General features: G+C 35.5%; 1 protein-coding gene and 1 pseudogene across 12 annotated transcripts in view; both read right to left on the bottom strand.

The window, feature by feature from the left end:
• The window catches only part of WNK1 (WNK lysine deficient protein kinase 1), a 133357-nt gene that overhangs the window by 25116 nt on the left and 90331 nt on the right, over window positions 1-17910 (bottom strand). For 3 of the 12 annotated variants that reach the window (XR_005654142.1, XM_039869182.1, XM_039869184.1), the window contains exons 7-12: window positions 17288-17621; window positions 16373-16560; window positions 8279-8362; window positions 3016-3165; window positions 1375-1833; window positions 308-586 (exon numbers count right to left, since the gene is read on the bottom strand). Coding sequence is in view for 11 of the 12 variants with exons in the window: in XM_039869182.1 (XP_039725116.1) it covers window positions 308-586; window positions 1375-1833; window positions 3016-3165; window positions 8279-8362; window positions 16373-16560; window positions 17288-17621 (1494 nt within the window). In the remaining variant the exon portion in view is untranslated. Of the gene's footprint in view, window positions 1-307; window positions 587-1374; window positions 1834-3015; window positions 3166-8278; window positions 8363-10637; window positions 11877-16372; window positions 16561-17287; window positions 17622-17910 lie in introns of all 12 variants that reach the window. The other 9 variants (XM_039869190.1, XM_039869192.1, XM_039869193.1 and 6 more) reach the window with 8 other exon arrangements.
• Window positions 9664-9782, bottom strand: LOC120607638 (uncharacterized; annotated as a pseudogene).

The following is a 17910-nucleotide window of genomic DNA, read 5'->3' as shown; positions in this document are numbered from 1 at the left end:
TAAGATAATCTTACGACTGCCAATGGCAAGAATTCGTGAAAGGATAAGAATAATGGCTCAAGTGCTAGCTAGAGAAGTGAAGTGCTAATAGGGTTAATCTCCAAGGCACACTCACTTCCCAACAGAACAGCCAGTGGCAACAAGGCCCCCACATAGGCATTTCATTCTGCTGTAAGAAAAAGTCATTTAGATGTTAGTTTGAAATAGTCTCCAAATGAGTTCTAAACCAGGGAACCTATGTTTCTCCTCTGTAATTTTTATTCCATTATATTTGTTTTAGATATAAACATGCAGAAATTCCATTTACCTCCAGAGCTGCTTGCTGGGAGGATGCAGTGGGGGCTTGTGCTAAACTCACTGCTGGTTGGGACACTTGAACCTGTCCTCCTACACTGCCCACAGGAACCAAAAGATTTGATTCCATATAAGGCTGCACCACTGTAGGAAAGTAACCTGGTGTAGCTAATGCTTCTGTCGGCATTGGAGGGGATAAGACTGTAGAAGGAATGCAAACAGAAGCCACGCTGGAAGAGGGAGCAATATTTGAATCTCCTGGGTATTGTGGTGGCAGTCGAGGTGGGAAGCCCTGCGACAGAAATGAGGAAGGTGACTTAGTGCAAGTTGGGTCATCAAATTAGCAAAACAGCAAGACATGCAAAAAAATAATAATAAGAAAGAAAGAAAGAAAGAAAGAAAGAAAGAAAGAAAGAAAGAAAGAGAAAGAAAGAAAAGAAAAAGCACATAGAAAGAATAGTAGCCCAATACCTTTCTAAATAATTTAAAGATTTAAAGATGATTCTTGAAATGAAATGACAGCTTTCTATTTAGGGAACAGGACTCCACAAGTATACTTTAAATTGCTTGTTTTTTCCTCCTGGAGCTTATTTAAATAGGAAGAACAGACATAATTCCTTCTAGAAAAATATCTACTTTCTAGACAATCTTAAATGGGAAAATACAAAAACTCTTCAAGGTGTCAGTCATTCCAGTCATATGATGACATGCTAGCTCTTTTAAATCTAAGCCCCAAAGCTTTTTATTAATACCATATTGGTCACTCTATTTACTCTATTACAAAAGTAGCTGTAAGTACTCTATTATTAGCCATATCTAGCATTCAATTAGCTTATATTGAGTATCAAGGGAACCATTTTTCTCCTAAGAGGTGTCCTGAGAAAAATGGAAATGAATCATCAAAAATCATCACCTTATCCTTTCTCAGAATTTTACTTTTTAGCTTCTCTAGTTGAGATCAGCAACTTTTGTTATTGTTAGTTATTCTGATATTCGACTATCAGATTTTCAAGTCCTTGATGGTCTCCTATTAAGAACCAGACCCTCTGGTCCCCTCCTTTTTGCTAGCCAACACAATACCTGGTATAGAACATCTCCAGAGGGAAGTGGAACCTCAGCAGCTTGTCCAAGGTTAGCTGGTATTCCCATGGACTGAACTGCTGGCTGCAGGAGCTGTGGGTGAACCTGACTTGGCAGCTGAGTCACAGGCTGCAGAAGGGCTGGTAGCTGACTAGGAGCCATAGTTGATCCCCCTGGGATTGCGGCTGCTGTAGCAGATGAAGCCAAGGTGAGCAGAGGCTGATTAAGGCCAGCTGCAATTGTGATGGGAAGGGTTGAGAAACCTGTCTGAGCCGCGGACACATGAGGAGTTGATACAGGAATTTGAGAGACAGGGTACTGAGGGAGTAAGGAAGTAGGAAGTGGCTGTCCCATAGGGAGGAAATGAGCACCAGAATGCACTGGAACAACTGAGGGTTGTGTCGCAACTGAGATCTGAGGTTCGCCTTGGACAGTTGGTACTGGCTGGGAAACTGGAAGCTGAGAAGGTAAAGAAAAACAAAAAAGAGATTTAAAAAAAATAAAAAAGCAAGGCTGCCAAAAGCAAGATTTACGTATTAGCCAAAAAGAGGGAAAATTAAAAAACAACAAAACAAAAAACCCTGCATACATTAGTGTAAGTTAATATGTCACATAAAAATAGGGAAAGGATAGCAGGAAACAAAGAGGCTGATAGACTGGCTACTGTTCCAAATCTTTCATTGTAGAAAAATTTGCTAATGTTTCATTGTTCAATAATAAAAATAGGACCCTTTCATAGGCAAGCTTTTTGTTGTTGTTTTTTTTTACAGCTTTACTGAGATACATTTCACATACCATAATTCATTGACATGTTTGCTATCACTAAATCTATGACTGCGATTACAGTAGTTACTGAAATTCAAATGAATTTCTTTCTTCCAAGTGGAATTAATATTTTATCCACATTGATTTTAGTGTAACTCGGGCATATAAAAATAGGTATAATTACTGTATTTCAGGTAATTATTCCAGGATACAAGCATCTCACTCCACCACCTTGTCTCATTTTAACATTTGTGAAACTGAGATATATTTTTACAATTAATGGTATACTAGTACTCAGCAATACATAAAATAATAGTACATTTTACAATTAATAGTATCTCAGATGCGATGAATTATGACAGAAACAATACATTGTGCCAAAATCCAAGCACAACAAGGCCCAAAGTTAAAGCTGAAAAAAGGTCATTCAGAACATACCTTCTACAGGGAACTTTCCAGGTGACTGGAAAGACGTCTTAGAAAAAAACACCATTCCATACAAGAGGTTTTTATGACTTACTGTCAAGTAGTCAATGAGGGAAAAAACAACGCATAAATCTACTTGAAAATACAGCATAGGTGCAGACCTACAATATTAGATACAGCTGACACAATTCTAGAAAATGGCATAAGTTCAGTTACCAAAGTACCCGTATTTAATCCATCAGTTCTAACACCTGTTGAACTGGCTGACATTTACATTAACCAATGCATATGCACAAAAGGAGCAATTTTCCACTAAATGAATCAAAAATGATTGCAGAGAAAACAACCAACTTTGATATTTCACCATCAGAGAAGGTAGAAGCCTATCTACATGAAATGACAAGTTACATGGGGTTCCCTTTTAACATCCTTTTAAAATTAAGAGTTTACCTGTTTTCCAGCTGATGCTTGAGGCAAGACCTGTGGAGCCTGAGGCTGACTCACTGGCTGTGCAGTAGTGGCCTCACTGGAGGTTGATGTCTGTGGAAGTGAATACTGTACTGTCTGTTGAGGAGGGGCTGTCTGCTGTATTCCATGCTGCTGAGAATAAAATATAGTTATTCAATTCTATTTCAAATCATTAATAGCATGTTTCTAAGGAAGGATGTTTGCCTAAGGCCTTCAGTACCTGTAAATGATGACAATTTTGTAATCAAGACATGCACAAATCCAAATTCATCAACTCCCCTTTATATTTCTCTTTTTCTTCTGCTGTTCTTTATTTGTGATGGTACGACCAAGAACAACGAACCAATGTTTCAAAACTTGAGTCACCACTGGTTCTTCACCCAACATTACCCCCTCACCCCAATAGGAGGTCATTTATAAAGACCTTTAGATACCATATCCAAATAGATCCTTCCTCCTGTAACCCAACATCCCTTGTTTTCTTATTATTTGGTATCGGCTCTCACTTTGGTCCTATCTCAAACTGATCTAATCTTCCTTTAATCTCTTTCCTTTAATCTACTTTATAAACTGTTATCATCAACTTGCTTGAATAGCTCTGATTATAGCTATAAAAAACCTTAGAGACTGCTCATTTTATGGCCAAAATAAAGTTTCCTTTGTAAATAAGGATACTATCACTCAACTCAAAGTGGGGCAAAAGGAGTGACATTTGGGGAATCAACCATGTGCTAGGCACTTTGGTATAAAACACCTAAATTTGATGCATGGCACATAATTGTACCCAAATACTAACTTTTGTAATAACTTAATGGCCCCATCTTGCGTAACAAAAATCTGAACTTCATAACTGACTTTCAAGACTCTCTAACACCTGTAACATAACTTAAAATTTTTAATACAAAAACAACACGTTTGCAATAAAAACTTTCAATTATAAAGTTAAATGAAAATACCCCAACCTCATTTCTTCAGTGCCAACCACTATTAATGGTTTGGTGCATCACCGTTATGAAAATTTTTTCTATGCATAAATGGTCATTTACATACAAGTACATTTTTCTTTGTTAAAACAAAACCAAAAAACATGCCCATTATATAAATACTGTTCTCTAACATGTTATTTTCATTTCATTTATCAATAGCATCAATGTCTTAATACTGAATATTTTGATTGATTTTTTTAGCAAAATAAAATCACCAAAAGAACCCTGAAATATAATGGTGATGGCAGTCATGTGTTTTATTCTTACATATTTCTGATAATTATTTTAATTTAAAAAATGAGGAACAAATGGCTGCTGAGTTATATAAAATTTATTTTCAGCAACTAAAATACATCATATGAATGCAACTATAAGGTAACTCTGAATATAAGACAATTTCCCCATTTTCTCATTGAAAAGAACAACTAAAAACTAGAAAACCTTTTTGGTCAACCTGAATATCTTTAAACTTTAAGGAATTTACATGGAAAAATCTACAATTATCTAAGTCATAAATTTACATACCTAAATAAGATATCATATTATATAAATATAGTAATTTAGAAATACTGCTCCCCATCCATCATTCAAACTCTTCACATATAATACACTAGTGTCTTTATCGTCACTGGAGCTATGCTATGAATGCTATAGTCTTCTGGAGAATATAACACTTTTCCTGAAAATTGTGTCTTGAGATAAAATTTGCCGTGACAAGCATCTGTTTGAATAATACTAGCATAGTTGGATTTTTTTTTGCATTTGTCTTATAGAATATAAGACAGGTTATAGAATATAATTCAGGTTATCTTTGTGCTAACTTCTTAAAGTTATCTTTAAATAAGTTGTTTACAATGACATACAAACCTGGAATAGTGAAGGTTTGACCTGGAATAGTCATTCCCCTAAGAATAAGGACCAAATCTATGTTTAATTTCTTGGCTTTTATTTTAAAACCAATTCTGTGAGATGTTGTCTATAAATATTTCCAACTACATACACTATTTAAGGTCCTTGTATTTGTTCTCACCAATTTTATTCCATTAACATTTTTGGGAGGAGGGTTAATATTTTTCCCTCCCTACTTAGAAGAGATATAATTTTTCTCCTTTCATGACACAATTAGGGAGTAGCTAAATGGTGAGCTACAGAGTCAGACTACTTGGATTAAATTATGTGTCTCCTCTAATGAGCTATATAAGCTTGGGTAAATCACTCAGCTTCTCAGATCTCATCTCAGTTTTCCCACCTGTACAATAAAAATAACGATAGTACCTACACTTACAAGGTTCATATAAGTATTAAATAAAAATACAGGTTAGTGCTTTGTACGTTGTATATAATGTCAGCTATTATCGCTATTTGTTTTGTAGGAATGGACATAAGTCTACTAGAATATTTAGCCTCCCTAGAAGTAGTCATACCTGGTGCAGCTTGGGAACTCACGGCCTAGCTAGGTCCTTAGGGGCTAACCCATGGCTCTTCAGACCATAAACACAATTAGAAAAAATACTGCTTAATTAGTTTGGGAGTATGTATGAGGACAGTAAAACCTGAGCAGTTTTATAGACATAAATCCTCACTCTTAGCTTAAAATAATTGAGGTATGTATGCCAGTTGTTTAAGGAGAGCATTTAAGGAGAAGGGGCACCTTTGGGTAGGTCAGGAGTATATGGTGATTTTTTTTGTGCACAATCACATTGGCTAATTATCAACAGGTCAGCCAAACAGGTATTGTTTGGCATAGTAGCTTAGCAGAATGATTTGCATAAACTTGCCTCATGAAACCAGGTCAAACCAGCTAATACAGACTGTGTACTATCTGTTGGACATGAGCACCCAGTTGAATAAAAAGTAAGAAATACCTGAAGAGTCTACATGTGCCCTATGAAAGAAATTAAGTAGGGTAACTCATGACCTTGCTGGTGGCAACAAACTACTAAGTTTCCTGGCAGGAAGAAGAAGCTATTATTGGTACCTCAATATGATACAATATACCACTAGAAGGGTCTACTTATAAAAACATGAAAAAAAGCAATCCTTTATTCATTATATACAGGTCAATGCTTTGTACATTGTATATAGTGTTAGTTATTATCCTTATTTGTTTTGTAGGAATGGACATATGTCTACTAGACTATTTCAGAAACCCATGAAATAAAGTAAATTTCAGCTAAAGTACCTTCCTTTCACTCTAATAAAACTAGAGATATGGTTTCCTAAGGGGTTAGGACCTGACAGTACGTAAAACAAAAATCACATCTAAAAATAGACAGACTCTACCCAATAGCACAGAAAGTTTACAGCCTTTTTTCTTATTTTTTAATATGGCACCCCACTACACAAAACAAACAAATGCAGCTTCTTGGGTATCTTTGCAGAATCTTAAGTCTCCGTAGAACTCCGTAGAACTTTAAACTAGAAGAAAAAACACTTCTAGATATCTTGAATTTTGGCTTGCGATTTTTAGTTCTACTCACAGGCTATGTGATCCTGGAAATATTAAATAGTCTAGATCACATACACTTTTGGAGGGTTCGATTTTATGATTCTACTTAAATATCATGCTACATTTAAAATAATTCAAAAATAAAAGTATCTCAAAAAAATCACAAACATAAATTAATTTTTGTTTGTACTGCAGGGAGAGCAATTTAGCTATTTTTTCCCCAGAAGAGTCAACTACCTAATTCTTTTTTTCCCCCTCTTTAATCCGCACCCCCCCTTCCACCGCTGACCTATAGATGTTGCTGTCTTCCCTTAAAAACTGGATCTCTGAAGGCAGGGCGTCTCCTCTCACACGCTGGGAGCGTGCACCCGGGGCCTAGTGCCCCTGGCACACTTGGGGGGGCCTGGCACACCCGACCTAATTCTTTTAACCTGACATTTATGGAATTGCCCTCCTTTATCCCCGCATACTTTTCTCACCATTGAACTAAATGGCTTATTTCATTATCTTCTTCATTTGGTAGTAAGTATACATATATATGTCCAAATATAAGTTGTATAACGTATTTCTTTGGAAAAGGAGTACACACTTAAATTTGCTCAGTTTCTTGGTGTTGCCCTGTGTACAAAATAAGCATATTAGGAGACTGGTATCCATGATAGTGCTTCTGTCCTCAACCAGCTTTATATAACTTTTAATTTGTATTCTTATTAAAGGCTGTTAATATAATTAAAATAGAATTTGTTAAAGCTGGCAAAAATGTGACTACTCAACTATAATTATATAAACATTCACATACTTGACTGGAAAAGAGGGCAGGAGCAAGAAAAACATATAATTCCCCACCCTTAAATTCTATAAGACAGAGGTGCTCATCAAAGAGTTAAATGTATATATAAACAAACTAATCTTGTACAAGGAACACCTGATCTTAAACGAGTAACAAATGACTACATGATCACATGCTGGATCAGATGCAGGCCATTTGTAATAAGAATTAAAAGCTTTGTTTTAAAAATTAATAGAAACAAGCCAATTTATAATTTGGTGGTTCAAAAATTTCATAGGGAACTAGCAATGAAATAGCTCATTATGAAATTTTTATGACACATGTAGTAACTATAAATTTTATTTCAAACAGCCAATAAAGATGCAATTGTGCCAAAAAAGCATTCCCATGCAAATTGCTATTAACTAATATCAGTGATGAACTATAGATATTTCATTTTAGAATTATCATTTTTACTGTTGAATATATCAGCATTGTATTCAAGTCTTGAGTTCCACGAACCATTGGGAACAAATCATAAGTTTAACATTTTTTTAAAAAGTTCCTGAAGTAGTTGTTCTTAGGCCTTCATACCATGCCTCTTAGCATAAAATCTGATGTCCCATCCCACAAATTAGAAATAATTATAAAGGAGTGGAGCTTTACTAAAGTTAAGCACAATGAAAGCAATGACAAAATGATCACAAATGGACAAGTCATAAATAGAGTAGAAACAAAACTGGTATTATTTGTATTGTTAAATTATGTGCAGAACTATCTGTTTAAGAAAGCAGATAAATTATAACATATTAGTAACAATGATTCTTTTAAATTTCAATGTATGTCTAATCCAGTAACTGTTCAAAAATACAATAAACAGAAGATTTTCTAAAATGTTACTGAATATAAGAAATGTTATCCCTCTTGGTTTTCCTTTCATAAGCTTAGCAAGCCATTTACATCAGAAAACTTATTCAAGTAAGATGTAAAACAGCATATTGACTTGCGAATCCATAATGTGTAACAATGAGTCGCTCTCACCTGCTGAGGATGTTGTATAGATTGGGAAGATGAAACTCCTGTTACACTACTTGAGGATGGTTGACCCTGGCTCTGCCCCTGTGCCTGAAGGAAAGAAGTAAACAACAAATTAGAGAAGCCCTAAAGTCACTAAATATGTAGGAAGGTCAGGCTTTTGCAATACATATTAAGCTTCTGAGAGTGTGCTAGAGTAAGATGAAACATTAGCTTGATAAAGTATGTTTGGGAGACTGTTGGGCATCTTTTGTAAGAAAACGTTAGAGAAGCACATACTCTGATCCCATGCAAAAACCACTGATGGTTAAAACAACCAACCACTTCTGCTCAGGCTATATTTTTACTGGACAAAATGTTAAGATTCATAATACAATTGTTATTGAAAATAATCAGGAAATGTGAAAAAAACTCTTATGTGAACAATTGAAAAAAAAAAGGGTATTTGATAAGGATAATGTGGTTCCATTTGCTATTTCTTGTACTACCATGGTGACTTTTATCAAAAATGTAAAAAATTTGTTATCATCAACTGCCAAGCACGTATAGCAATGACTCTCAAGGGACAATTTTGCAACCCCTTCTCCTGCCCCCAGGGACATCTGGCAATATCTGAAGACATTTTTGGTTGTTATTACTGGGGGAGATGGCTGCTACTGGCAGCTAGTGGGAAGAGGCCAAGGATGCTGCTAAACATCCTGCAATGCACAGAACAGCTACCCACAACAAAGAATTATGCAACATAAAACATCAATAGTGCTGAATTTGAGAAATCCTAACCCAGAAAAATTACACAACCGAAAAAGTGAAAAATCAACACAGGACTTTATAAAGGTAAGTTAAGGAAATGAAAAGGCCCACCTTTGTTGCTCCATTTCAGTTTAGAGGGGTTTCTTTGAAGATTACTTGGCTATGACATCACATTCCACTGCATCTTAACCACTACAAGTATTCATCCTTTCTGCAATATGTCTGTAAATTAACTACCTGATTATTTGAAATTTTATTTTGGAACATTTAAAGAATGGCTGGCAGTGCATTAAAATTTACAGTGGGGGCTGACAACTGGTGTATTGATGTAAGTATACTGTATGCCCATGCAGTATAATTTTCAAGTTTCTGAATCTTTTTGATCCATGGTACTATTCTAAGTAACTGATATTTTATGTATACTCTGACAGTTTATACCTCCAATGGGGGAACACCTTAGGAAGAAAGTACGAAGAACATATAGTACTTTATAAAAGAATGGAATATTTAAAAGATCCAAATGATGTCTTAAATATATAACTACACAGGCTCCTATACAGATTTTTTTTTTAGGCAAGGCAACCCGTGGTTGACCTCACAGATTGCAAGGACCTTGTCAGCTTACAATCCCTTATTTTTTATGCCTATAGCACCTGGTCTTCCTAGGTGGTCTCTCGTCCAAGTACTAACCAGGCCCAATCCTGCTTAGCTTCCGAGATCAGATGGGATCGGGCTTGTTCAGGGTGGCATGGCTGTAGACGCCTATACAGATTTTATAAGATATATACATTTAACAAAATGTATAAAAGAAATACATGAAATAGTTAATACTGACTCCACTTCTTTAATTCTATTATGTCCATTACTTTGTCTTTATTTCCAAGAGTACACAAGACTCATAAATATAAATAAAATTTAAGTTTATTCATGAAAAAACTAAGGCCTGGGATAGCTCATGTTCCTTAGCTTGCAACGTATATCACAAATTCTTAAAACAAGTTAAAAAAAACCCCACCACTCACATTAGATTCTGACTTAGTTGCTAAAAATTAGAATCAGTGAATTTATGGATTAACATTTTATTTGGACATATAATACATAGCGACTTTTTCCACTGATGCCTTTTTGAAAAGGCATCTTCATTTGTTAAAACAAATTCCTAAGATGTTTTCCTTTCCCTGTCTTTTCAAATCTTTCCACACTAAAAATGTTATCCTTTCTATTTTTTTTAAAACTAGCCATGTTTATTTCTAGTGAGAAAGAAATCTCACATTACTACTTGTAAATAATCAATGCTGAGTCAACTTTACATTACAGACATTTGCATTTTCACTACTAGTTGAAAATATTCTATAAATGGATAGAATTGATTTTGACAAGAGACTAAAATTCTAGTCGTGTTCTCTTTTCCAAGGCTTTGCATATATTATAGGTAAAGTAGGCAGCTTCTCTCTATTTGGTCCTTAAATACAAGTTTATATTATCCCCTAAATGGAGAAACACTACCAATAAAATGAAATAATATTCTTCATAAATGGAATGGAGGGATAGAAAACGTAAATGTAATGGTGCATAGTAGGGTAGTTTAAAAGAATTGTGGAAGTTTTCCTATAACCTGTGGATGGAGTGCAGATCCTCCTGAAGAAAATGAGGCAGATAAAATCTGCTGAGATGTGGTTCCTTGGGGGAAACAGAAGAAAAGTGGGGATTCTTGTAACACTGTCTGAGGTAGACGGATAAAGGGTAATGAGACGTCAGAGCCAAAAGGTGCAGGTGCTCCCCCTGTAGGGGGAGGTGACTGAAAATCACTGGGGTCTGAAGAAGTAATTTGTGAGGAATCACTGGAATATTCTGGGCTTCCTATTGGCCAGTTCTGTCCGATAGGCTCTACCACAGAAACAGTCAATTCTGGGACATGGTAATTATGCTGTTCTTCAGTCACAGGCTGCAGGCGGCCATGTACTCCAACTGATTGAGGAGGTGGTTCTTCCTGATTCAAGTCCACCGCAACCTGTCGATTTCGGTAAACACGCTGAGGTAAAACTCCTCCTCCTTCTCCTGAAGAGGAGCTTGGAGTGTGAACATGAAATTCAAATACACAATTGCTTCTGTTCTCACTGTTATGAGTTAACACAGCGGGTGCAGAATGAGGAACAAAGACAGGGTGAAATTTCAAACGTGTAGCATCTGTACTGATAGGTGCAGAAATACTAGAGAGGGGAGATCCTGGACTCAATCCAGAATCTAATCTTAAATTCTGAAGGTGTCCTACCAAGAAAGCCTGTCCAGATGGAAATTCAAAGACAGAACTTGAAGTAGGGCCCCCTTGTACTGGCTTCTGTTCAGGTATCTGTTTCATAGGACTTGACAGTACTGGTGAGTTGTATGGAATACCCTCATACTGTTCTGCCACCTGGGCCTGGTACTGTACCCCAGCTAGATACACTGCTTCCTGAGGAATAAAATAGTGAGCTTCTTCTGGAAGTACTAGTCCAGGTCTATAGTCACTGTAAACTTGAGCTGGTTCAAATATAGGATTGACCTGTATATCACATGGCTCTCCGGATATTCTACTGGTTGTAGAACCCAGCATAACTACGGCCTCTGGTGTCCAGTTAGTTGGGCTGCCACCAGGTGGAAGAAGATTTTGGCCAACAGTCCTCAGCAGGGGTTGGAAGTGGTGAGTTTGAGCTTCCAGGAAGGAGGTGCTCTTACGTCGCTGGGAAATGGCCACCTTCGGTGGACAGGTGGGAGGTGGTGAAAAAGAAACTGGACGTTCATGAATAGTTGGGAAAAATATCTGTGATTCTGGGTATGTTGGGGTCCCCCCACACGGATGCGCCATGGACTGAGGCTGTATCAACATGAATAAGACAAGTAATTCATACATTCATATGTGAAATTACATTAAACATGCACAACTGGGTAGCTCTGTGTAACTCTATGAAACAGTTACACTAAATTTAAAATTAATAAAGAAATAACAATACTTTTTGAAATTATGTGCATAGTAAAAATCCATTAAATACATCCAGGGTCCATAAAATTATTCTGTGGGACTCTTTGCATCAGATAAAAGCTGCTTTTCCACAACTTTCCTTTCTCAAAGGAAATGGAAGAATTTAACTTTGTAAGTGATTATTCTGTTTTTACCCACAATTAATATGCTTACTCTTAAGACTTAATATAAATTACATCAGTGGAAAAAGAGTTAAAGGAAAAGAGTTAAAGGTGGACAATAAGCCCCTAAATTTTTATAATGTAAGCAAAGTGCTTCAATTTAAGCTATTGTACAAAGTCTACCTATATTCTATATTCTTCTTACCCTGTGCTGTTAAAGGCTTCAGTGTTATTTTATCAAACAATCATATATCTTCTAACTAGAAATCAGAAGAGGTTTTTAGTGGACAGGAAAAAACACAACTTCACTAGTGACAGTAATGTCTTTCGCTGATCTATCCCAAACTAGATGCAGTTTATCTTACTATACAAAACATGTTACAGATGTCAAATCACTGAATATCCACCTTTCTGATCCTAGTTAAGGGTTGAAAAATTCGGTGTTCAAATCAGTTGAAAAGTATAACATAAATAACAGCTGATTTGATTTAACAGCACTTTTTTTGTTCACAGAAGCAGTTCTAGATTTAAGGCCCTAAATTTAGAATCCTATCTTACCAAATGCAAACAATGCACACTAATAATTCACTTTCAAGGGCTCTTTTTAAAAAGAGTAGATCAATTTGTTTCATTTTTTCAGTAGGGAAGACTGCTATCAAATTAGCAAAATGGCTCAAGTGTTTCTTCTTCACAACAGCTAACAGGGTCTCTATTAGTATCCAAAAGCCATAAAACACTGTATAGTTAATTATTCTACTAGGTAAAAGAAGATTTTGGGGCTTATGTATCAGACTGTTAACTACAATCTCTAACTGGAAAAGCAACAGCAAGGTCCCACAGTGTTTAAACTTTTAAAGCTAGACCTTTCACTCACTATGGGAAAAAATGGACTCATCTAGCTTCATTGGTGTCCTTTAAAATAAAGTAAGGAGAAAACATGTTTGGGTAATGTGTGATAAAGAGAAAATATACTTTTGATTAGGACAACAATGAGTTTAAAATTAAATAATAGACATATACTTTGCTAGAATATGAAAATGCAAGGATTTGTGTATGTCAGTAGGGAACAGGAGAATATAATTAAAGGTAAATTTTATTGTGCACACACTGATATGTGCCACAGGTGTTATAAGCGTTCTCTCTCATTACCTCCTTGCTTTTTTTTTTCCCTTTAAGCCTTACAATAAAAAAATTTCCTGTAGGAACTGGTATCTTAAAAGCATAACATATTACTGGGTTTAGTCTTGTTCTTTATTTAATCTTTATTAAAATTCTTGATGCCTGGATGTATTCATTGGTAGTAAATTTTCATTTGTCAGGAAGTTTATGGTTACATACAGTACTGACAAAGAGGGAAGGCAGGCTGGAGCGTCGGTGCTTGCGCTGAGAGGCAGAGTGCATAGGCAGGACACTCTCCAATGCTTTAGAAAGCTTTTCGGCAAAAGTTTCCTCAGGGGCAGTCCGAAGGAGGGAAGGAGAAAGAGGTGCAGACAGCACTGGTGGTGGGGTGGAAGGAGCACTGGGAGAGATGCGGGACAGAAAGGGAACAGCAGAAAGATGGGAAACACAAACCGACATGCTACGGCCACGACGAGGCTAAACAGAAAACAAACATATACATGAAAAACACAGTACTTTGAAAGCAAAATAACCAAATGTACAATGATAACAGGGCATAGTTGACACAAAGAAATGTTCCATTCTCCCCTAATTCTGCAAAGCCAATTTTGTGAGGAGAGATATAATTCCATAAAGCACATCTGGAAGATCACATTAATCGCTCTCTATGTTGTTGGTCAAGTACAGGTTTATTTTATGAACAACTATGATAATGATCAATTATCTTCCAAAATATTCTGAAATAACATGGATTGTTATGAATGTATGAATAAGGATGGGTGACTGACTGAGGCAGCAGGTCAGGGAAAACAATAAATATTGGCTTGCAGTTTCCATAAACAAGATTAAACAAGAATGAATTCTATTAGTTTAATGTAGATTATATGATAGAGAAGATTTGTAAAGACTGGGTTACTTTGCAGGAACTCTGGAAGCCTCCAAAAAGGTTTTTCAATTTTATTTTAGAAGGCATCAGACTAAGAAAGTTGTTGGCTCACAGTATTTTATTTATTAAACTTGCCTATCTTAATGTGTAAATGTAAAAAGTTATTTTCTACTAAAAAAAGCATTAGCTTTCTAGAAGTAATTCACAATAGATATAGGAAACATTCTGTATTTTTACTAAAGCAGTCAATGGAAAATGTCTTAAATGTGAATCTCTAAAGAATAACTTTAATTTTTTTTCAGGCATATTAGATATCCAATTTAAGTTTATAAAGTTTAAGGTACCTTAACACAAAAGTTTTAATATAACTACAAAGCAGTACCTCTAATACTGTAAGATTGTCCTAAACAAGTTTGTTATTTTCTTTTAGATATGTAAATGGTAACTAATTAAATTTTCTTTACCAAAACTGGCTGCATAGAATGCTTTCAGCCAAATTTGCGGCCCACCAAAAGCAAGTATGTAAGTATCACCATATGATTACTTAGTTTCATTCTTGGTTCTCTTTTTCTCTACCCATTTCTCTTTTATTCTAATTTTAAAATTCCACTTATAATTGATATAATCCACAGTAAAATATTTCTGGAATAAGAATTATAAACTTTTTAAAATCCTCAATATTTAAGAACTCTTCATGATACCTCCATAGAATATTATTAAAAAGCAAGACTGTCATTAACAGCCTGCTTTTAGAGTATCAATAAATATAGCAAAGTTTGTGGCTCGAATATTTAAAATCTTCATAAATGACCATTCCATTTCCTTTTCTAATACTGAGACCCAATGTTCATGACCCTATAATGGGGGAAGTCAAGAGATTAAAAAGTTAATTGTGATGACTCAGGAAAATAATCAATTGTAAGAGTAGAAAGTGACATGAAATGCTGACAACTAATATTTGTCAAATCACAGAAATACATCTATACGATCTAAGAACTTTATAAAGTTCTTCTAACCTAACCTATTTTAAAAGTCATAAAAGTAGATTGTTAAAACATTAGTATATTAGTAGTTTTCTTTGTGCTACTGTGGCCATTCATCTTGAGACCTAGATGGAGGACTGATAAATGGACTCTGAAACAAACAAAACATCTTTTATTCCAAGCTGTAGGATAAAAGACCAGAGCACGCAGAATTATTTTAAAAAGAGAGAGATTTTCATTTAATGAAGAGCAAGAGTTCTACAAAATTCAGATTAAAAGCTTTCTGAGAAAGAGGGAAATTTGGCACTAAACAAGAGCTATACAGTGACCAATTATTCTCCAATTCCTTCCTGAAGCAGATGATATAGTTTACTTCTGAAGACTTCATAGAGGGTTGTCAAAAGAAATGGGATGTTATCTGATGATCTACTTTAACATTCTCTATATGAGAAGAGTGTCTAATGTAAAACGTGGGTAATAATGTATGTATGTGTGTGTATGTAGATATGTGTGTGTGTGTATAAAAAAGCATAAAATATTTCAGGAAATAACCTCCAAAAGTTGATTCTGAAAATAAATCAGTAATAAAACAGATACCAAATAAAGGGGACAAGCAAATGAACATATATACCAGGGAAGGAACTTGTGTCTGACATAGACTTTAAGGAGGAACACGCATAGCAACTGATGATTAACTAAACATAAGCGCTAAATTAAATGGTCACACAAACAAAGGATTCCTTCGCTCTGGAGGACTTACATGCAGCATTCTATAATGGTCTGAAGGTCTTACCTGTATTTTTATACAACAAGTAATTTTACAGAATATACTTAGTAATTCTTTTAATAAGTAAGCTTTTGAAAAACTCTCCTCACCCCCACCCCCAAAACATTTGTATGTCCAACTTATGCTGCTCTGAACAATTTCAACTCTAACATGCTAAAGAGAGCATTATCTTTAATCAAACGCAGCACAATCTAAATCTTGTACATACTTTCTTCACATAGGAAGTTCAGCTAATTCCCCCCTCTACACGCACACACATATATATCCCCTACTCTGCCTGAACTACTCTAATTATATGCTATTATAAACCTATTTCCTTCAGAAATACGAGATTTATATTTTCTACCTGAGACTTATGCTGTTACTTGAATAATATAAAGAATTTGAATTTGAATTTAACACATTATCTATTGGCTCTTATTATAGGCTTACCACTCTCTTATGCAGTTACTTACCATACTTGAGGGTGGATATACAGCATGGGGCTGAGATTGTGCTTGGACAACAGAAGCTGTATGTCCTGGGAGTGTGCCAGTAGAATGTGCCTGTTCATGTTGGGAACCATATGAAACTGTCTGTTGGCTGCTGACTCGAGATTCTGTGAAGACAGAAGATCCCTGACCACTGTCAACAGTCCCATCAGCTGAAAAAGAAATGAATTGCCAAAAAACAAAGAGTCAAATCACAAAAAGGAGGTTCATGTTTTCCCCATCACAAAACTTTAAGGTCAATTAGTTTTTTCTTTGCACAAACTTAAACTAAATAAAATGTGAACACTAGTTATTTTACTAAGTATATTTCTATGTTTAAATGAGAGTTCCAAATGGAAAAGAGTTTTAATGTCTTAAAAAAAAATTCCCTGGCTATCACAGACTCTTATTACTTGAAGAATAAGGGAAATAAAAAGGAATGTTGTTAGTCAGTCTTAAGTTTGACACAACTTTCACAGTCTTAACTTTGGAGGCCAATGGTTCTTAGTATTAAGTAGGAAGTTCAACTACAGAAGTCTCATTAGTTTCTACTTTATGTTATTCAGCTTTGCTAAAAGAGCTAAATCAGATTAATGGGTTTAATTTTAAGTAGCTAACATAAACGTGTTCGTTTTTCATTAATTATATTGGAATTTCTAAGATGAAGGAACCTTAAAATCATTTTATATCCCAATCACATTTCCTTACTGTCCCATACTTCTTTTCTAGTGGTCATGGACCTAAGAATAGAAAGAAAAGATAGATGGCAACAATTTCAAATTTATTTTATGTTGGATTCATCATTCAAAACCAAGAGGCCAGTGCAAAACCATTAAGAAGAAGATAAAAAGTCAATTACGAATATCCTTAACATACTTGTCTACTTCCTAAAATACTTACATAACACAGATACACTAGGTTGTTGGTACTGTAGTTGTTGATGTTGGTCTGCCTCAGGTTCTTCAGGTTCTACTTGTGTAGAAACTGAAGCTGAAGTGGCAGAGGCAGTAGGTATGCCGGTGCTAGCAGAAGGGAGCTGCTTGATTCCTGCCTGGGAAGCACTGGATTGTTGTTCCACTTGCTGTTTGAAACTGCTCTCTTCCTGCTTTCTTTTTTCTTGCTCTTCCCGCACCAATTGCCGCTGCTCTCGTTTTCTCTTAATTAAAGACACTCTATCTTTGATGGCTTTCGCCATGGTCTTGTGATCACCTTCACAGACATACCCAGACTCTACCTACAGATTAAAAAAATGCATTAGGAAGCAGTAGGATATAAAAGAAAACAAACCAAATATAAAACAAATAAAAAATAGGCACTTTTCGGGGAAAAAGCAGAGAAGACAGGGAAGAAAGAACTCTGTAAGGATTGGTCTTAAACTGTGGAATTACTGGTCTACATTATGTATTTCCTCACTATTTGTGTAGATACTCCTGGGGTAGGTGCCAGGACTTTTGTAGAAACTTGCGGAATGGGTGTACCTTTAATCCTTACAACAAAAACAACAGGGAACCTAAAACCAAGGT

The sequence above is a fragment of the Pteropus medius genome, unplaced genomic scaffold, assembly GCF_902729225.1.
Source record: "Pteropus medius unplaced genomic scaffold, Ma_sr-lr_union100, whole genome shotgun sequence".
Classification (NCBI taxonomy): domain Eukaryota; kingdom Metazoa; phylum Chordata; class Mammalia; order Chiroptera; family Pteropodidae; genus Pteropus; species Pteropus medius.
Note: the sequence above shows the minus strand (reverse complement) of the source record. Positions and strands in the feature narration are given on the sequence as shown.